Raw genomic sequence first — 22789 nt, 5'->3', positions numbered from 1 at the left:
GATCCCCATGAAACTGTGCCTTCCACATCTAGACCTGCTCAGCGGTGTCCTGACTTCTAGACTAACACTTTTTCAGAGAGTCGATTGTAATCTATTTGTCATGTACACATGATTCAGTTCAATGTGTGAAATTATTTAGGAAATGCCTGCTTACTTTCAAAATGATAAAGGGCAGGAAGGCCTTTTTTTTTTTCAGAGCAATTGTCAATGTCCTCAAGAAATGAAAAATGCAATTAGATTTTTGTTGCTCTTTCTTAGCACAAAACACCCTGAATTATTTTAAGTTGCTGTGTTAAAATGTTTCCCTAAATTTACAGTGAACATTTTCTTCTTTTAAATGAAAATAATCCCATGCCTTCTGAGTACTAACTCTCTACAATATGGCGGTGAATCTGGTTTATATCCTATATTAACGTTGCTGCTAAATTAGTGGGCATTGCTATAACTTTACAAATAATGGTCGTGTAAATTCCTGCATTCCTCTGATCAGGGAGGGGGCGGGGGGAGGTTTGCTTAATCGTTTTCTGTGTTTTTAAGCAGTGATTATCCTGAATGGCAATATTTTAAAGTTGTTCCTTTGTACAATTAGATCATTGCTACTATTCTCACATCGGACAAGCAAATTGCCTAAAGCACATTCTCAAATTTTTAAAACACATTTTGTGTCTCTCAGAAAAGAACATGGAATTATAAAAATGGTTATTTGGTTAGAATAGTGGGTACTACATTTTTTTCTTTCTGAACTTGTTTAAGGTTATACTTTGTGATAAAATTGGAAAAAATATGTATTGTTAACATTGTACATATTACTTAGCATTCAACAGCAACTTATACTCTAAGTAAGATGTCATTTCACTACTGTGTCCAATGCAAAAGCGAAGCTTATAATTAAGAGCAATAATGTCAACAGTTCCCCTGGTTAGATTTTTTTATCTTTTCACATTGATGGTATAATTCAATATTTTTTTGGACTTTTTTCCATGAGGTCCAAAGCTATAATTATACTCAAAGATTTATTACGCTTAGCATGCACTGCTTTTCTAATTACTTAATTTGATCAATTACATTTTGACGAACAAATTGGGTATTTTTGTCCTTATTATTGAACAAATTGGGTATTTATAAAAGGAATCATAACAAAATGGTAAAAGAAAAGACGTTATCTGACCTTTTATTCAATTATGTTGTTTATCAAATTTTCTCTAAGTTTTCCCATGAAAGAAAGAAAGAAATTTTCCAAGCTATTTTGATCATATTAAAATTCCATTTGTGTATCTGATTAAAATTATCTTAAAATTTGGTCCTGTGGGACTATCTGTATGTGTTGACAGTTGAAAGGTCTGTACATAATATAGTTGCATAAAAGCTGAATAGAGGTACAGTTTGGCACAAAAAGACATTGGTCTAACTTTTTAATGGGCTTTTCTACGTTACTCTGATTAGTTGGTTGACAGACATTGCCAGTCTTACTTCAGTGTAAGCGCATCCCATTGATGTGGCTCCTGCCAAGCCTCCTAAGTGCAGTCCGCTTTAAGGGAAACCGAGGATGTCCTGAGGTATAGACTGGAAGGAACGAAAGGACTTCCAGTGAGCCTCAGGTATGACTCGCTCACGTGGAGAATCACGACCATTAGTGAAAACTAGGTTTAAAGTTTAAAGTGGTAAGAGATTACATGTGAACTGCTTTGCTCCTCAGTTTTAAGTCTGTCCAAGTGGCACCTCTTTTCAAATTCATGATCCTTGTCCCTGAACTGTGAAAATGAAAATATCATAGCAGTTATTTTTAAATAGATTATGATTTTAAAAGACATATTTTTGTTAATATGCTTATAAAGAATTGTGCTTTCTAGTTAATTTTTTTAAAGAAAAATTTTTGGGCACACATACACACACCACATATACACTAATCTAAAATTGCCTGGTTAGATTGTTGGAAAGCTCTCTAGGAGTAATATGTAGGAAACATAAAGAACGAGATAAATCTGAATGCTAAAAGTAATATTGCTTTCCAAAAATCACATCAAACAATAGGTAAGTTTTATATTTCAAAACTTAGACATTGAGACATATATGTGCTAACGTTTCACTTCTTCCACATTTAATAAAATAAAAGGACTAGTAGTGTGTATTTTTTCACTTAGAGTATACCTGTAAGTAGAAAACATATTTTATAAATAATTTTATCTTATTATACTTAAAATTTTATCCAAATTCATTTAACTTGAATATTTAATTTATAGAATTAACGTTTGATTAGAATTATACTTTTTTTAGGAGAATAGAATTTTTTCTAACATCCGTGAATTTCAGATATTTGTTCATTGCTAATATATAGAACATTCTTTGAAGGATGCTGTTTGTTTTATGAATGGCTTGGACAACTTCAAATTTGTAGCTGCAAAAGTTCACAGGTTATGGTTTTAATTTTTCTAGGTACTCACATTCAAGTTTGCCTTTTAAAATACATAATTAAGTACTCTTTGAAATATCAGCATGCTGAAGCAAATTCATTCCAATAACTTCAGAGCACTAATACCACTTACTCCAGATCTTCTTGTCCTGCTCTGATGTGGGATCCATTGACGAACTGTAATACTACTCTTAGTCAAGACCAATGCATTTTGTATTGAATCAGCTTATAGTATGTGTATCAAGGTCGCAGGTTTCCTGAGCTTTTGGCAACATAATTGTATCTGTGGTTTAGATATAACAACATATGAATTTTCTGATGGAACGATAGAAAATCTGAGACATGACTCTCTCGTTTATCATATGATTTGCCAAAGTATTTTCATCTCTCTGTGCCTTGGATCATTTCCATTTATTCATGTACCCATTTATTGCTTTTATTGTATCTCTATTAAAAAGTACATTGAATTCTTTGTTGGATTCAAAAATTGAATAATGCATAGTCACTAACAATAACCATAATATCTATGTAATAAGCCCCAACTGTAAAGTTTAAATGTGTAATGGGAATAAAACCACTAAAAAAATTAAAACTCATGCAAAGAGGTTTTAAAGTCAAGTGAATAAATGTAAATGAGTCACACTAAAATAGAAGCTGGTAACTGTAATATGTTAAGCAGCTTGTCATTGGTCACTCTGGCTAACCTTTTAAAATTCAGCCTTCTGTGCTGCTTACCAAAACAGAGACCTCCAGATGCATATGATGGCTGAATCACTGTAGCCATTGATCACACAAGCTGTTACAGTGATGGCATTTCTTGTACGGTAACAAGACCCTTTTTGCGATAGGCTTTTCTTATTGCCAGTATTTTATTGCCAGTGAGTGAGTCTCCCTCAGACAACCCAGGCTTCCTCTCTCCTCATCAGTGCAGCTATCCACTGTGAGCAGAGGCGGCTTACACAAGGAAGTGTAGGTGTAGAAGGGAAACTCCATTTACAGTTAGGATCAAATGAGTGCAATTAGATACAGTATTTTAAAAATCACTTGTGCTTCCATGCATGGGAAATAACGACACGGGCAATGTTATTATGAAACACAGAGGCATGATATATGAGAGGCAACACAGTTGAATGGAGAGAAAATTATACTGGGAGCTTTGAGACTTCTTGCCCCTACTTCAGAGTGATGTTGGGAACATGATTGTTTTGACAGGGGAAGACCAAGAGGGTGGTCACAAAAGGCGTTGACCTGAACAAAGAATGGCGAATGCATAGTTGGTATGTTTATCTTAGGAAACCGGGAAATGTTATTGAATAAAATGACTTTGGTTTCTCTGTCTGGAACATTGGTCTCCTTCTTTATAACCCACAAATCCATTGGGTAGATTGAGTTTATTTTATAATTTAAAAGTGAATATTTGTAGACATTAACGGATTATGATTGAAACGTCTTGTGTACATTCACAGTAAAAGACTATGGGTCATGTGCTACTTGCTTTGGTCACTCTTAAAAAGCATGTGCATTCCATGCAATAGGGGGCAGTACAAAGGTCCTTAGAACACAATGGTAATGTTAAATAAGGAAGTCTAGGAAATTATACACCAGACCAAAATAGTTTTAAAGGCTTCTGGACTTAAGAAGTTTTGTGAATATGGTGTCAGACCACTTTAGCAGTGGCAGCCAAGACAGGGTATTGGGTGGAAAAAAAAAAACTGGATGTTCAATTTTCCAGAGATTTCCTGTGTTTATTATTGTAAGACTGTGATTTATTAAAACTGTCTTACTACTTCAAGCAGACCAAGATTTCCTCTGTGCTACTGAGGCTAAGATATATGGGGTTTGTGCAAAGAGTCTGTGAATGAGAAAGGGCTATAGTACCTAGGCTACAATGCTGTTCATAGCTGGGTAGAGCATTTTCACCCAGGGTTGTCAGGAAGAGCTCTAGTCTCATTTTTTCTCATTACTGAATTTACGAATGTATTACCTTTAAGAGGAGTTACTGCCCAAATTGAGTTTTGAGTTATAGGGTCTGAAACCACATTATTTACATTTTTATAGTAATTGATGGCATGTGTTAAAGAAGTTGGACGTCCTATATCCGTCTTTCCTGTTGCACTCCTGCATGGAGAAAGTAATACCATCAGTTATGTCTCATCTGGCCAGTGGAGAATGTAGGCAAATACCTTCTGACATTATTTTCTTTTTTGAAAGAGAGAAGAATGTTATTCTGGGTGATGGGGTGGGGGACAGGGTGTGCAAACAAAGAATTCTTCAAAAATATTTTTTAAAATTATTCAATAGCAGGGCCGGCCCGGTGGCGCAGCAGTTGAGTTCACACATTCCGCTTCTCGGTGGCCTGGGGTTCACCGGTTCCAATCCCAGGTGTGGACAGGGCACCACTTGGCAAAAGCCACGCCGTGGTACGCGTCCCACATATAAAGTAGAGGAAGATGGGCATGGATGTTAGCTCAGGGCCAGTCTTCCTCAGAAAAAACAGGAGGATTGGCAGCAGTTAGCTCAGGGCTAATCTTCCTCAAAAGAAAAAAAAAATAAAATAATTCAATAGCAAGCTATATTAGTGAGCAGTGAAAATGAATTTAAGTCTATTTCCTGGCAAAATTTAAATTGATTTATTAGGCAGAGAATTTATAAATATGGATATACTCAGAAATATTATGGATATACCAAGAATAAGAAGTGCCAAAATGATATCACTTCTTTCTTGATAGTATTTCTGGAGTGGTGAGCAAAAGGAATGCTATAGACACCATGAATCTGTATTTCAGGAAGATCCTTAACTATCTTGAGATTGCTAGGAGCAAGATGGAAATTTCACCAAGGCTGGTATTTTCTAAATTTTTATTTATTTATTTTTTTATCTGTGGAACTGTTTTCACCCTGGGTAAAATTTTATTTAGAATGTCAGTATATGACATAGACAGGAAAACTACCATAAAATATTTTTATGGATCTCTCCTTGGTGGGGCCCTAGCAATGTGCTTTCCTGTTTGTATGTTTTAGTGAAATTTACAAAAGTTAGATATTTTTGTGGTGTTTGTCTTAAAGAGGCTTCCTCCAAAATGGCAATCATTTTGGACCCATAAAACCTAGATTTACCTCTGAATAAAAACAAAATGAAGCTTCCTTATTGAAGCAGAGGTGGGGGCCTCAAATTCACTGTTTGGCCTCCCACAGCCCCAGCGACAGCCTTGGTGATGGAATCACTGTGATTCGCAGTCTTGTTGATGTCCAGCGTCTCCTGAGAAGTTTTGTGGATGATAGCTTCCTGGGTCCTACAGAAGATCAACATCAGAGTCTGGACAGATGGGTCCAAGAAATCTGTATTTTTTTTAAAGTACCTGAAATTGTTCTGATTATGAATGCAGTTTGAGAGACATGGGTTATGTGATAAAATATGTCCCCTAAGCTGTTCAGCCGGAGTGTAGGATCTTTCTGGGAGCTCTTCCCTTGACATTGTGATCCACAAAATCTTTAGCAATGACTAAGATAAAGATATAGAAGATAAATGATCTAAAGGGTGTATTTATCAAGGAGGTATTAGAGAGTGTGCTTGACAGTCAGACTTGGGTCTCATCCCAACTCTCCTAGTCACTAGCTGGATGATCTTCCTCATCCTCAATATCTCTGTCTAGTTCTTCAACAGAGACTGTCTCTCTCATTAGGTAGTGAAAAATGTTTAAAGAGATAATGCATTTAAGAACTCAGCACATATAGACTTAACATATACACTGGTGTAAAGTAAATATTTGCTTTTATTGTTTATCACCGTTCTTACTAACAATAAAATCTTAGAAAAGTTAATGGAGAAAAAGAATCATGATTCAAAGTGGATTGAATTTAAAATTAATCCAAACTAGAATATGGGACAAGGAGGAGAAATTTCCGTTCAATTCAACAATGATTTATTCAATGCCCCTTTTATGCAAAGTCTTCAAGGAACTAATAATTTAGCCACAGAGAGAGACACATAAATCAATGTAAATTATACAAAATTTGATAACTATATATATATATATATCTTTCTATATATAATATATCTGTATATATACAGAGAGAGCTATGGAGATATAGAGAGACATGTAAATCAAGCTGGTTGTTGATGATATTGAATAAGAGGCGTTTTTGAGTTGAATATTGAAGGATGAAATAAATTGACTAGTTGAAAAAGGACCGAGTGGTTTTCAGGCAGGTGGAATGATACAGGCCAAGGATGGGAGTTGTGAAGCAGCATGGCATAGCATTGCAGACATTTCGCTATGGCTAAAGGTAAGCTGGGAGCACTTCAGCAAGAACTAGATAAGCTATTAAGGAGAAATAGGATTCTGGAGTTCTCAAGACCTTCAAGGGATTAGCTGAAAACCATTCTGGAATCTCAACAGTGGGGAGGGGAGAGCAGGGTCCCAGCTGGGGAATGGATAACCTTGATGTAAGGCTGTCCTCTGCTATATAGTGGTCAGGGGTGTCTGATCCAAGATGACACAATTTCCTGGAGTCCTATAAGTTGGGTGTGGTGTGACCTGACCACAGGACTCTGGACAATGATGATGCTCATATAAAGTAGAAAAAAAAGGCTTATTCTATAGGGCTTATGTGGGTTGAAGGAGAAACTTTTTTATTTCTCACCTCAGGGAGGGGTTTCAGACTTCTCTAGACCATGTGTATAAATCACCCAAGGAACTTATTGAAAATGCAGATGTCCAGGTTTTGCTCTCAGAGGTTTTGGCTCATTGGTACTGCTATAGAAATATCTGTCTTAAAAAGCATCCCAGATAATTGTGACCCAGGCTGTCCTCAGAGCACAGTGTTTGAGAGGCACTTTTCTAGGCACACCTGACCTTGCAGTAAGTGCTGCAGACTATGCCCATTCCTCTTGGTGGGAATGGATTTTCTAAGAGATTTCCAGGCCCAGTTCACTGTAATGCTGGCTCTACCCAGAGCGTAGCTAACAAGATGAAGGGTCTTAATTCTTTCAGTTGGGTGCAATTAAAACAAAATTTGGGGCCCCACAGGATCATGGCTTGGCAACAACTTGAATATTTAGAGGTACATTCAGAATGTCAAAGTAATGAAAAGTCATTCCAATCTTCACTTGTCCGTCACATAGAAGATTAAAGGGGACTCGATTCATATCCTACCACAGGACATGGAAAATCCACTTTCCTTACCTCTGCAGATGTCTTTTCCCCCACATCTGTTTTAGAGTTTCTCATTCTCTAATGATTCTCCTTTGCTTTATGCCTCATAGGCCCTGTATATCTTTGTTTAGTCCCCTGATTCCATATCATGATGGGTGCCTGGCTTGGGCCAGCAGAGAGAAAGTCTATGGATCTGGGTAAGGGAAGGATCTGTGCTGCAATGACAGAGCTTTCTTTGAGTGATGGTGGGTCATGGAAGTGGTGAGGTCATGGAGAGTCCTCCAATGCTCTGATCCAACTTTTATTTTGTTGGGTTTTTTTTTTTTTTCTTCCATGAAAGATATCAGTGTTAGTTGTGAGACTCAAAAACCTATCATGGTCTATTCCCCTTCTCCCTCTCTTGGTAAATTTACTTCCTGTTCGATGCTTTTGAAGTTCTGACAAGTTTAACCTTATTGCCTTCTGTCAGGGTCTCTCATCATAAACATTTGAACTAGAGAATATGCAGTTTCCAAGGAACAAGCATTAGGGATGGTTCACTCTCCTTCCTCTTCAAGGATTGTGTTTTTGATAAGGTGCCAAGTATGGTCTGCTCTCTGAGGTCATTTAGTTTTGAGAGTGGGTGGCCAGCACCCAGGCCTCATCACTCCAAATGAAGCAACTGCTGTGCTGGTGCTCATGGCTGTCTCTCTGGCTGAGATCTGGAAATCACTAGGGGACATGGGCCAACCACTTGCAGGGAACTTCAGGTCCTGAAGGTTTCAATTTGGAGAACCCTCATTAAGAAAAAAATACATGATGTCAAATACAAAATTAGGTAAGAAAATAAATGTTAATTTTGAATGAGGAAAAAATTCACAAAACTTTAAAGTTTTGAAAGTTATCAAATATCCAAGATATCTCATAATTAAAGGAAGAGTATTTTAAAAATTCAAGTAATATCTGAGGTTACTTCATATGCTCTTTTTCTTTATTGTGGTAAGAAAACTTAACATGAGATCTACCCTCTTAACAACTTTTTAAGTGTACACTGCGGTAGTTCTAACTAGGCAGAATGTTGCATAGCAGGTGCAGACCTTAACTATGATGCTGTTGTCTGGAGAACACGTGGAAAGCCTAAATATTTGGGAGAGATTATTCAGGGAGTATTCAGATAGTGGCAAAGTATTAGTAAGATGTCTAACTATGTATAATTTGGAGTGTCCAAATTTAATTACCCCATGAATGGAGTTAGTAGCAAATAAAATCTCTAAACTATATGACTGTTACGTTCTAATCCTTATGACCTTTTGCATATCTTTAAGATTACTGCAACGGGTTGCACAAATATTGTGATTATTTGAATCCACATCAAAATGTAGAGGCCTAAGAAATTGATTAACCATTGTATAGGCTGTTTTGTTGGCTAGATAGATACAGGTATTGCCATTCCTAGACTGTGGCCAGATGATGGCAAAGCATGTTACCAAACAAATCATGGGGATTTTTATGATCTTAAATGAAAGGTCAGAGCAAAATCTTATAAATATGTTAAATCAAAGCAGATGTAGAAAATCGTGTTAAAATGTCAAATAGTACTGTAAAGGAATAGTTCCATTATTGTTTGAATAATAGTTAAATTTTACACATTAAAATAGCATTAAGATTGAAATATAATGTAGACACCCTAAGAGTAAAAAAAAAAAAGTCAAGGATTTTATACCTTTAATTGAAGCCTGCTCTATTTTATTCATTGGAATAAAATTATAACCTGTCAAGATTTCTTGAAGCTCTTTATATAATCATTTTTACCGACCAAATTTAGACAGAATACTGTTATTTCTTAAATGACCTTATTAAATTGTAGTTATTTTTAAAAATGAAGAAGTACTGGTTTATTGGATTCTAATTAATGCATTTATCATCGTTTCACTAAGGTGTCTTCAATGGTTATAAAGTTTAGTATGCATGACCTGGGAATTTGGTTACTATCATCTATGTTTATTTTCTAGTTTTACTGATTGAAACTTCTATTAAATCAGTGTATACTTAAATAAATTTCTTCATAATGATTCAAGATTTTTGTTAAATTACATATAGAATGAAATAATCACTTACGGGTTAATTTGACCTATACTTCTTGAAAAATAAAATTGGTTTTGTGCCCTTTATGCTGTTTTATGATGCACTGCCAGACTTTATCCAAGTCTATATATTTTATATTTTTCAAAAGTGTGTACTTATATTAAGGAGAGCATTTATACTTTAATTTTCTTTTATTTTTAAATTAAAAGCAGTACATGCTTATCGTAATGAGCCAAGATGTAAAGAGAAAAAAGCAAGTCTGCCCTCATTCATTCCAATATTTTTACAGCTTTCTCCTTGCTCATTTTGTATACTTTTTATTGCTTATATATTATTCCTTATATTTATTGTTCATGCCATAATTTGTTATTTTAAATATGCAAAGCTCATGGTGTGTCAATGGCAATTTCTCTGTGTGATGACTGTGGGATTTGATCATTAGTTATTGCTCTAGGAGGCTAAATTGTAGACTTTGTGGCAAACTAGTAAATTTGATATTTTAATTCAAAGTTGGCTTTTTATAGATTCATAGAAAAGGTCTTGGCAGGATGGGTTACATTTTTCTGTTGTGTACTCCATTGTATTCATTTGTTCGCATTATGAGAACAAATAGTAATCTGATGATAGCACTGCATAACGCGTTATGACTGTTACTGACTAAAACATCTATGCTAACCAAATAATATCCTAGGGTCTCAGCCTTGTTAGATTATTCTAACAGAGACGTGTAATTTACATTTTACTAAACATTGTAAAATTTCATACTCTGAAAATTATTTGGACATAAAATTTTCATGTGGAAGGTAAATGCATAGCATATTGCCTTTCAGACTCTCCCCAATCTCAGGAGTGTTTGAGGCTTGGCCATGAAATGCAAGGAAGAGAATAAAGATCAGTCAAGTGAAAATAGTAGAGTTCAGAATTCCTGACTCTTGTAATCGCTCGTTTAACCAGATCCTATTACGTGATTAAATTAAACCCATATCTAGTTATTATGTATTTATGATACCAAGAACTACTTGTCTTTAGCAACATTGACATAATTTTGTTATTGCAGACATTTATTTATAGAAGATAATTGCATGTATAATTATAACTGTCCCGAAAAACTAAAAGAATGCTTGATAGAATATCCAAAGTTACATATTTATATATAACTATTATATATTTAAGATGGCTGATCACACTGAAGTGATGAAAGGCATTCATCAACATCCAGGCGTTCGATATCCTGTCCTTACTCCTAATCTTCAGGGTTTTCACCGTGCTGTAAGTGTGTAACTAATTTTTCTAAAATCGATATGCTTCTTTTTGTTTTAAAGATCTTTACAAAGTCAAAATGGTGTCATATGTAACTCACTTTTTATCCTGCATAAATACTGTGCCAATTTACTCACATGATACATGGAGAGAGTAACCTCAAGGCATTCCTAGGGACTAGAGCACTCCCCATAAATGGCTCTTCCAGAATCAAAATAAAAAAATACAATTATCCATTTGGATGAAATTCTTTTGAAGGTATATTTTGTGCTTCCCTCTTGAATAAGGAATATGGAATATAACAAACATTTCTTAATACGATATTATAATTATTAATGTTTTTATGGTGGATAATTATTTTTGTTAACTTTTTTTGGGTCAGCTCTCTCTTGCTCTTCTCTCCCTCTAAGGGAGCTAATTGCTGTCATTGGAACTGTGTCTAGCAACTTTCCCTATTTCTCTTCTGGCTTGTTTCTTCCAATCCTATGTGACTTAGGAATGTATATGCTAAAAGCTTTAATAATTACATATACAAGAAGAATCAATGCAATTTAAGTAAAAGCTTGAAGTCTTATGCTTATACAGCTTTAATGTAAAAGTTTTGCAGCAGCCGATTCTGGAATTAATGGTTATTTTTCACTTTTGTATTTGGGACTGTGTTGCGTGAAGTTGAGGTTGTGAGGGCTAACTGGCATATGGCCGTTAGTGTATCTTGTTGAAACCACTTTTCTTTTGTTTGATTTGGTAAAATTTTTTATTGCATTGTAAAGAAAGAAAAAGGCATTTTGAAAAATTGGAAATATGGCTGCCATCCGGTGCTAACAAAGTAGGGAGTGTTTCCACTTTGAGAAAGATACTATCTCAGAGGACACCCTCATACGATAGCTTAGAAGAGCAAGTGATGAGGTGGAACAAATCTTCGTTTGGGAGTCAGGCAAGCCTGTGCTCAAAACATGGCCCCAGGACGTTTATTAGCTTTGTGACCTCATACTAGTGATTTAGCCTCTTTGAGCCACAGTTTTCTCATCTGTAAAAGGGATGTAATAATACTTAGTTGACAAGATTGTTTGTGGATTAGAAACAGGGCATGCAAAGTACTAACAAGGATAATGGCACATAGTAGCTGTTCAATAATTAGAATTTTAATTTTAGAGGTTAAAATTTTACTTTGGATGGAGGAATAGAAGTCAATATTTTTAAAACTGTTGGAGGAAAGATGACAGATTTTTTTTATTTCTTAATGTATTACTGGGTATCAGAAAGAGAGGGGAATCTAGGCACAATGCTAGAGATACATTAACAGACAATCTTAAAAATCCAGGTGGAAAACTAGGAGGCTTGACCTTTGAAATCAAGTCACTAGAGAAGCCTTGGGGAGGAGTGGAGATGGCAAAGGGGCAAAGGGAAATCAATGAGGTTGACAGTGGATTTAAAGACTGGCGAGAGGATTAAGGCATTAGACACCCAAGAGTATGGTTGATGGTTGCAGCAGTCAAGGTATGGAACAATAGAAGCTAGGTTGAGTTAGGAAGAAAATTTGGGGCAAAATCTAAATAATGAATTGGAAAAACATTTTTCCATTGGATTGTAGGAAGAGAAGAAAACAGCATTTACTATCCTCTATTTTAATAATTTGTCTAAAAATAATGTTTTCCATAGATGTTAATAAGTTTTATTAGGGTGCTAGTGTTTTCCATAATTAGGGTTAAAGTATTTCTGAGGATAACATGTAATTTAGGAAAGGCAAAATGAAATTGGACCATTATCACTGTGTTTTTATGCCTCGTAGATATATGAGTGTTGCAGTTTGTGGCAGCATTCTGCTGTTATAAAATGTTTTTACATCGAAGAAGTGTATATGTGGCAAGATGAGAGGAATCTAATTTTAAATTCTAAGGCAAATGTTAAAGAATTACAAGTATGCTTTTATAGAGTAGTTAATATTTCTTCTACCGCTGTCATTTACAGTTTTGAAATTATTAGCTGTTGCCTTTAAATTATGTTTTTCAGGTTGCTGCTGGAGCCACTGAGATATCAGTTTTTGGTGCTGCATCTGAATCCTTTAGCAAGAAGAATATTAACTGTTCTATTGAAGAAAGTATGGAGAAGTTTGAGGAGGTTGTTAAGTCTGCAAGGCACATGAACATTCCAGCACGAGGGTACTAATGAAATACCACAAATTCTATTTAGCTAACTTCCATTGTGAAAGCTCAGTTACGAACCATCTAGATCCCGTTTTACCATTTAGACTAATTTACACAGGGTATCTTATTTGTATGCTATGTGATCAGGGCCATCACTGTTTAATGATACATCTCATTAATATCAGTTACCAATTATTAGGGTGTATCTAGCTTGTGAAGTGTATGATGCAGTTGGCATCATAGAGACTAGTATGCAACTCTGACATTGTTACTTATTAGTACTGAATTATCTAAATGCCACCATCTTTTCGTCTCAGCCGAGTGTGAGTTGATAAATTGGTGTAAACTCATTATAGCATTTGGAGAGGAATCATCAACTGTTGTTTCCAAATATTTTTTTAATTTTTTTGAGAACCATGACTTTTCTTCCAAGAATATTTTATGTAGAACTTCAACAGAGTATGTAAAACCTAAAACTGAGCCTTTGAGCTACATTGGGAAGTTGACTCCGTCGTTTCACCCATTCAACCTCTCCCTCAATGCCGAATTCCCTGCTTTCTCTCTGTGTCCCCAAAGCAAAGGTATATGAGGAGGAAGAGAGAAAACCTGCTTTGGTTATTGTCTGCTTCCAGGACCAGCAGTGGCAGCCTCTATTGAGAACAGGCTCTACACCCAGGCCTGTGTTCTGTGAAATGCATAATAAATTCTGTGTTACTTAAGAAAGAAGTTGTTTCTAAGACGTTGGCTAATTTTCTATTGATTTTTATAGTTATGGAGATATGATAAGCATACCTATCATCTTAATAAATTAAACTGCGTGGCATTTGTAAGAGAAGGCTGAGTGCTCTAATTGGATTTAGATGCAGGTAGGACTTCCTGTGGTTGAGGTGAGCAAAATTCACAGTGGCAGGAAGGGTTCAGTGACTAATAAGAAAGACAAGTGGATCCAATTCTGAGTGACAGTATTAGAAGAAGATTGGAATTCATCCAAGGTCACTTGGATAGCAAATAGAGTTAGACTACGCCACAGTGAATGATCTTGCTGGTTTGCTTACTTTTTTTTAACATCTTTTTCCTCTCTCCATAGTAAATTTCCAACATGAGTTTTTAAAGATGTAAAATAATTTTTCTTATTAAAATATATGCATGTCATACAAAGCACATACAAGAAAATTTAAAAATCAAGAATGTATTTCCATAGACAGAAAGTCGAGGATGTGTATTTTTAAGGCAAAAGTTACATAACCACAGTCAAAAAGGAGAGATGGACGATAAGTTTCAAAATTGAAACATCCATAAATTGTTTTGTCTTGCTTTCCTTTGAAAGAGTGGGAAAAATGAAGAAGCTTGTCTATTTCAATATGTGTTTCAATGTGGAGTATAGGCTTTAGAGGAAAGTAATTCTCATTGGAAAGGATCCTATAAGAAGTAGAGTGCATGCGCACTTCAAATAGGAAGATTTTTTTAATGTCAAAAGATGGATGTAAACATAAATTGTGTGATATCAGATCTTGTCATCCTAGTTTTCTCTTATAAAATAGAATAGATCATGCAATAAAGCTAACTGAAACCGTAAATCCTCTTTAATACTGATTGTTGAACAATTAATATTGTCCCATCAGTAAGGAAACTTCTAACTATGCTACAACCGAAAAAGTTTTCCCAGGTTTTGATAAAAAGGGCACAGATTACAAGACAAACAAGAAGTGGGCCACAGTTGAATAAAATCGGCAAAATACATTGGCGACTTGGTGTAGAGTTATACGGTAGACAAAAAGATGTTTTCCAATGCTAGTTTGTTACTTTGGAGCACTCCTGGATTTTCTGAAACTCTTCATTTTTAGAAATACGCCTTTCAGTATGTGAGTTCACTATTCATTGTGCAGTTGAAAATTATATTCTTCTTCCCCCAAACTTTCACAGAATTTAAATTACATTTTATTTTTCCTGGCCATCTAGATTTTAGGCACTCATTATTATGAGTCACACACCATTGGTGCTTGTTTAAGGAAAAGAGCCATGCTCAGCTAGTTGAAACTGAAGTAGATACTTCAGTATGTCTTAGTATGACAGCAGCTGCATCAACATACACTTGATCCTCATCCAGAAAATTTATGTCTTCATCTGTCAGATTTAAAGGCCATAAGGCAGTACACGTTTTATAAATGCTCACTAAAACCATTTAAATTTTTATAAAAATAGTAAACTTTTGTATGGGCTAAATAGCAGCTTTTATTAAAGTTCCGAAGGCTGTTGTTTGATTCCCTCCCTCCCCGAAACACACACACACACACACACACACTCATGTGTATGTTTTTTATACATGCTCAGAACTTTACATAACATCTGGGACACATTGGGAAAAGATACCATGCCAAACCATTGACATAAAATGCGGAGTCAGCTAACTACTGCTGCATATACATTATATGTGAATGAGCAATGAAATGTCTATCTTTTGGACTTCATTCTTTAATGTGTAATTCACATGACATGTTGAAAAAAATCTAGGTTATTTTTCTCTTATCTGTCTAAATTTTTAAAAAGTTAAAAAGGCAAAGAAAAATAAAAGCCTGTGATAAATGTAATCATTTTCTCTCTTTTTATCCATGGCATGCATTGAAAGAATTCTCTCTTAGTTTGTCAAGATCTTTTTAAAACTGAAAGGCCTGTGATAAATGTAATCAATTTCTCTCTTTTTATCCATGGCATGCATTGAAAGAATTCTCTCTTAGTTTGTCAATATCCTTTTAAAATTGAAATGCCTTCATATCTTTATATTTAGGATATGAAGTAGTGCTCTAATATATATATTAGACATTCAGGTTTTATTCCTTTGTGTTTAAAGCGAGTATCAGCTTCTCTTTAATGAAGTCACAAGAATCACATGCTCACTCTCTTTGTGAGAATAATAATTTAAAAAGGAAACTGTCACTAAGGTACCATGATTAATTTCTCTATTAAAAGGCTTACAAATATAAATTCATAAGGTCAGCCGTTGTGCATCTCAAAGCAAAGCTTTTTTACATAATTATGGCTTAGGCCTCTCCTGTAAGATGGCTGATCTGTGATTAACCTCCTGAAAGTTGAAAGAAGTGTATTTGTAACATCTCTCCTAGGGGCCAAACAAAAGTTTTCATCCATCATTAAAAAAATTACAAAATGTAAGAATATTTAACTGTGAACTATAACTGCTCAACTTCTCAAATTCCCAGAACAAGTAAATGTGCAAAATAATGAGAACAAGGAGTAAAAGGCACATTAGTAATTAAACCAACATAGACAATGGTAGATAACTTTTAGATACAGAAAAACAAAGACAATTGTAGGATGTGATAATGTTTTACTTTGGTCATTAATTTCTATATAAAATATCCTTAATATTTATCAACATTTAGGAGGGGATGAGGAATCAGGGCTCCCCACAGCCGTCATGCATCTACAGTGCGTATTTGATACATCTCTTCATCTAGTGTCTATCACCCTCGCCTCCTACTCTCCTCGGATCCCAAACCAGTGAAAATCCAATCTGGTTTTAAAGGTTCTGGATAAGATTGTATCATGTGTATTAGTGACCATTTTCTTTGATGAAAGACACTCAATATTAGGAAATTCTTCCTGTGCTGAATTATATTTTGACTGTGAAATAAGAGCACAGTTTTTTTCCCTCGAAATGGTCAATTTTCACTGGTATTCCCTTTGAGAGAGAATTTATAACTCAGTACACTTATTCAAGAACTTGAAACCTGCTTGTTTGATAGCCAAACCAGCTAGATGATATTGTATTTCCTGCCCTTCCCCTGTCTAATGCAAAATATCATTATGGGTTCTGATCCTGACCCTGAAGGTAATAGCAGTCTTATTGAGTGAGATAATGAGCCTCCTTATTAAGGGTTCAGTTTTTTAAAAACATAGTGACTGGCAGGTGGTGTTTCTCATGACTGATGTAGCGAATACCTTCCATCGGGTGACCTACCCCAGTGGAATTCACTTGCACCATCTTCTTATAAATGGACAGCTTATTGGTCAAGTCCATTTCCAACTTCTACTGTTAAAGTGAGTCCTTTCTATCGGTCTGGCAGAGCAATTCAAATCTTCATTTACCAAAATATGGTTCATAAAACTCTAAAGTGAGACATCTGTTAAAGCTATTTTCCTCCATACATATGGTTTGTTTGAGGGTTTATACTTTTTTTAGCCTTACATATTATCCCATCATTGCTGTGTGCCAGAATAACACATATAGTTAATATGTGTAAGCTGTGTTTGTGCAGTCATGTTTAATAGCTTTCGTATAGAGCTTTTGAGGAAAGAATGTGTTTTGTCATTTCTCATGAAATTAGCATTTTAGAGCAAAACGAGAATTTTAGTAGAATTGCTCCTTGAGACCAAAGGACAGTCTTTATTTCTTATATCATCCACAGTGATAAGTGCTTAATAGGTGCTCAAAATTTGCTTTTGGTTGGCTTATAAATAATGGAATGCTATTTTGTATTCTGTATAGTGCATCAAAGCAGCTCCTGTATTTAAATGTCTTAATTACCTTTAATTGACATTACTATCATCTCATCACTCTTGGCATTGTTTTTCTCTTCTGAGGATAGCCCTTGTTGGCTCTCCCCACTCCAGGTGTTTGTGATATTTATTCAAGGCTTTTACCCATCCCTTTGTTTCTTTTTGTTAGGGTGATTGGGGGAACATGGGGTAATTGTGGGAAGGTAGGCCTGAGGACGGCCTGACTGCCGGTGCTTTTCCATGACTCAGTTCTACTGGGTAATGTTGTTAAAGACTTGAATACCTCAGTTTTATCTTTTATGATTTTGCAAAATACTGATAAATGGCCCCAACAAGCATTCACAAAAATTTTTTAACTCACATTTCTATCTGCGTAGTTTATTATAACACTATGCTTTTTGTTAATTTTAGCACAATTAGCTTCAATACAGTTGGTGATTTCTGTATTACTCTGTCATACTAAATAATGTTTAAAACATGGTTCCAAATATGTGCTATCATCCCTGGCTACAAGATTTAGAACATTAATAACCTGAAACTAGCTATATGTTTATTGTGAAGATTAGGAATTTGGTAGAAAATTATTCAGAAAGTGAAAATGATAACATATTTGTATGTTAATTCATTCCAGAAATATTAATTGAGTGTTTTACCTAGTGTTCTGACTGTCTTGTGATAATATGTGGAATATGAAAATGAAAAAGTAGCCTAATTGCAAAGAGTTTCTAGCTATCTTGGAAAATAATACCTATAGAAATAATTATTGTATTGTCAAAAAAGGCAGTACCTTAAGAGAGACACAGATAAATCCTATTAAAGTTTAAAGTAATACTGTATTAAATTTCTCTGGAGTTATTTGTAGAAACTTCATGGAGAAGGTGTCCATAGAAAGAAATGTCTAAGGTTGGTAAACATCTGGAAACATAATCGGAAATAATGACCTTTTTAAGCAGGGCAAGAAATCCACAAAGAGCAAAGGCATAGTGAAGAGAAATCTCAAGAAATGTTTATGTAACAGGAAGAAGTTAACTTTTACTGGAATAGGAGTTTTTGAGGCTGTGTAATGGAAGAGAGGTAGAAAGTTAGACTGAGGTTTCACAAACTGTTGAACTTGAATACCAGGTTTGTTCAGTAAACTATGGCAGATCATTAGAGCTCTTCAAAGGGCAAAAATATGTCATCAGATCTATGCTCTAGGCATATTGCTTTGGCAATAGATATTGCAGTAAAAATGAGTGGCGTGAGAATTGAGGCAAGGAGAACTCTTAGGAGACATCTGCAGCTGTCCTGGAGAGGGCACTCAGGGACTGTTCTGTCCACTTGGGCTGGCACTGGCAGAGGCCACTCTAGGTCATGCTCTAGCAGCTGGAGGGGAAGAATCAGCCAACCTTGGTTGTTGAATATGTTCTCAAAGGTGACCTTGAAGTAACTTAGCAGGACAGACTCTGAAAATGACTGTATGATTTTTTTAAATGGCAAATGCAAGGGACACAGGGATGAGCACCATTTTGGACATATTGAGCTTAATATACCGGGTGAATGTGACAAGCAATCAATTTCCATCATGTTCATGAGGAGATTTTCAGTTGTTCCTGGAGACACCTGCCTAAGAGTGAGAGAGAGAGACTATGGGGGCCTGAGCTAATGTGGAGACTCCCCTTTCTGTTCCCATTACAGACATGTAATTATAACAACTTTTAACACATAGCCAAGTTCAGAAAAGTCCCCAGATGTCATCAAAGAAAATGTGGCAAGCACGCAGGTTGATGCCACTAGCACATCGGGGTATCTATTCCAGATATGATCCCTAGTGGCTTGGAAATGGGATTTAAATGTCTACATGGTAGAAGATAGATGTTCTGCTAAAACATGGATTTGGAAGTGAGTATTCTTGGAGTCTGGAAGCACCTCCTTGCCAATGCAAAGTCACTGGAACCTGTGCCAGGTATAGTTACGGGTTATGGATTTATGACACATGAGTATTGTGGGAACCCAAATTGAGAAATTAAGGTAGAAATTTGTCCAGGAACTGGTAAAGTCTGCAAGGCAAGAGCAAAAGGAAATTAGTTATCCTTTATTCGGGACGTTTAAATAACTCAAGACTCTCATGGAACTCATAAAGAAACAAAAATCACCGTGAAAAGGCACTCACAGTAAAACTTATAAACCACGTCAGGCAACAAACTATCTAAGAAGAAATAATCAAAGGAAAAAGCAGGAGAACTTGAGAAAAGAAGGAAACAGAACAACCCAAAAAGGAGATTGTGAATTAACCCCTTAAATTTGTATGGAGGGAAAGGAAGAACGTAATGAAAGAAGAGGCCTTTTTGAAAAAAAAAAAAAAAAAAAAGATTTGACCAAAAAAAATTTTTGTCTAGAAATGAAAAATACATTTGTTAAATGAAAATGATTAATGATTTCATTGAACAGCAAATTACATACAGTTGGAGAGGGGATTAGTGATCTGGAAATAGGATTTGAGGAAATTGCACTAATGAAAGATAAATTAATAGAAATTTTGAAAGTGAAGTTAAAAGGAAATTCCTAATAGAATTTCCAGAAGGAGAAAAGGGGGTAGATAGATATGAGAGTACATTTGATAAACTAGTACCTTTAGAATTTTCTAGAAAAGAAGAAAAGCATTAATATTAATATTGAAGAAGTATGACAAGTCCTGACATACTCATGGTAAAATGCAGAATATTAGATATAAATAGCTAATCCTAAAAACAGTGGAGAAAAAGTTACTATGAAAGAATTATCATTAGACAGCAAAATTCTCAACAGCTACAACTGAGACTAGAGATACTAAAATAATATGTTCAAAATGGAAAAATGAAATAACAGTCAACCTAGATTCTATACCTGGACAAACTATTACACATTAATGAAAGTGAAATAAAACTATTTGCTGATAGAATAGTCTGCAAAATTCTGCCATTACTGAAAGAACTCCTATAGGATATAGCTCAGTAAAGAGGACATTGAATGAGAAGTAAGGAATGGGATGAAAAAAGAAATGGAGAGTTGGCAGTTTGAGGCTTCAGCAGAGTAGAAACTATTTGGAATAGGTCTGTAAGAAATTTAATCACCAGCCAGTAACAGATGGCTAAAAATGCTGTGGTGGAGGAATGAGGAAATTCCTGAGATTAGATACTGTCAAGTCTGTGTAATATCACTTTTTACTAACGGAAATCAATCAGGCATTCCAGGTGAGTAGTATTGCTAATAGTTGAGTGGTTTTCAATTTTGGTAGAATAATGGAACTTTAAAAATTATTTTAAAATATTACTGGTTGGATTCCATTCCCTAAGTTTCTGAATTGGTTTGGAGTGTGTTCCAACCATCAGGGTTTGGTTTTGTTTTTTAAGCTCCCCAGGTAGGTTCTGTACAGCCAGGGTTGAGAACCACTGTAATAGATTGCTAAAGAAGAGCAGAAATCTAGAAACTGACTTTAGCCACTAGTCAAAGCAGAGTATGTAGCCTTTTCATCATGATCCAGCCCTTTTCACCCTGATGAGAACGGCTCGCTTTGTACTGGTGGTTGGCAAGCTTTTTCTGTAAATGGCCTGATAGTAATATTTTAGGTTTTGTGGGTCAGATGGTCTCCGTTGCAATTACTCAACTCTGCTGTTATAATGCAAAAGTAGCCATGCAAAATAGGTAGACAGATGGGCATGGCTCTGTTCCAATAAAATTTGTTTGCAAAAGAGTGAGGAGCAGGATGTGGCCTGTGGGCCTTAGTTTGCCAACCTCTGCTTTAGAGTGTTAAAGTACACTTAATGGACACAGTTGAGGACCATCACATTTGCTTTGGAGAAAGTAGCCACATGTGTGAAGAGGTTAAAGAAGTGACAGCTCACAAGGATGGAGAAGAGCATATGAGGATGAAATGCAATGGAGTGTGCAGACCAGGCAAACCATAGGCCTGGGAGGATTCAGAGGGAAAACTGGGATAATGCACACAGAAAGAGTTAGGGTTATGACATAACGGGGTAGTTGTAGCCGGGTAGTAAGTTGAGAATACAAGAGAGGTTTGTTTGTTTTCTGTTGGTTTGCATTTGTTGATTTTAGCTTGTTTGATTTTTCACATTTAGAGGGGTGACATGTAAATGGATGGCTTGGATTTTCTATTTAATCACGTCAAGATATTTTGGGTTTAGAATGAGTGTACTTATATTTTCAGCGCGTAATCTATAATCATTGTATCTGAATTGAAAATATTTATCCTTTTTCGTCCTTGGCCACCTTCTCAGTGTTACCTTCACATAAGAACATTTTCTTTGCACGTATCTTGATTAAATTTATACAGATTATCCAAAGAGTAAGCTTAAATTATAGTAATTGAAAGAGCAGAGAGATGTTTCCTGTCCAGCATAACGTCCAATTTTTACTTGAATTTGTCCTCTTTTCTTCTTCCCTGTCCTCATAATTGCTTGCCTGGCTTATGGAACTGCTTATTTATTTTAATTCCAAAGCACAACTTTTATTCACATTTTAAGACTTTTGAAATTAGGTTACATCTTTAGAATCAATGGATATGTATTGAATCATTGAATGTATATTTTATTTCTTTACTTCAAAACCTTTTATGAAATTCATAGTGTATCTTCTAAATGACAGCATCTTAGAAACAAGGAAATAATGGTATTGTCTTCTCTCACGTTTTTGCCTCCATTGTCCTCTGGCAATCACTTCCAGAGTTCCCAAAGAGTTACATTTCTGGAAAACAAATCTGATCTTGTCATTACCTTGCCTAATAATTTTGTGTGCCTCAAAATAATTTTGGGCAGTCTCAAAGTTTCAGACTCCTTGGTGTGGCATTCAAAGGCCTTGTTATGTAAAGCCTTTCATATTCTGGCCCAAAATATTGGATCTCCAGCCTCATTTCCCACCACCCGTTTCTCCCTCATGTGAATTACTTCATTCCTGACAATCAGACACATGATGCATTGTTTTAATAGAAGTATTATACAACCTCTGAGAAAAGTTTAATAAAATGGGATTGGTGTTGAGCTGAAAATAGCTAAAACAGGCTTTTTCTAAAGCTTAATACTTTAAGATGGAAATTGTCCTTGCCGGAAAGGCTTGACTTTGTAGATTAGAGTAAATTGTTGAAGAAGTTTATGGAATATCTTTATTTGGAGCCTAAACACAGACTAGACACTCTTCTGTTTGGGATGATTCAGTACACCCACGGGAGATAAACAAGATGAACTTTGAGGTTGTGGCCAGTTCTA

General features: G+C 35.5%; 1 protein-coding gene across 5 annotated transcripts in view; it reads left to right on the top strand.

Annotated features, from left to right (window-relative positions):
- The window catches only part of HMGCLL1 (3-hydroxy-3-methylglutaryl-CoA lyase like 1), a 144730-nt gene that overhangs the window by 47063 nt on the left and 74878 nt on the right, over positions 1–22789 (top strand). For all 5 annotated transcript variants that reach the window (XM_070584808.1, XM_070584806.1, XM_070584807.1 and 2 more), the window contains exons 4-5: positions 10804–10899; positions 12901–13049. In XM_070584808.1, the coding sequence (XP_070440909.1) occupies positions 10804–10899; positions 12901–13049 (245 nt within the window). The remainder of the gene's footprint in view (positions 1–10803; positions 10900–12900; positions 13050–22789) is intronic.

This window comes from Equus przewalskii, chromosome 19, assembly GCF_037783145.1.
Source record: "Equus przewalskii isolate Varuska chromosome 19, EquPr2, whole genome shotgun sequence".
NCBI classification, from domain to species: domain Eukaryota; kingdom Metazoa; phylum Chordata; class Mammalia; order Perissodactyla; family Equidae; genus Equus; species Equus przewalskii.
This window is presented reverse-complemented; position numbering and strand designations above follow the sequence as displayed.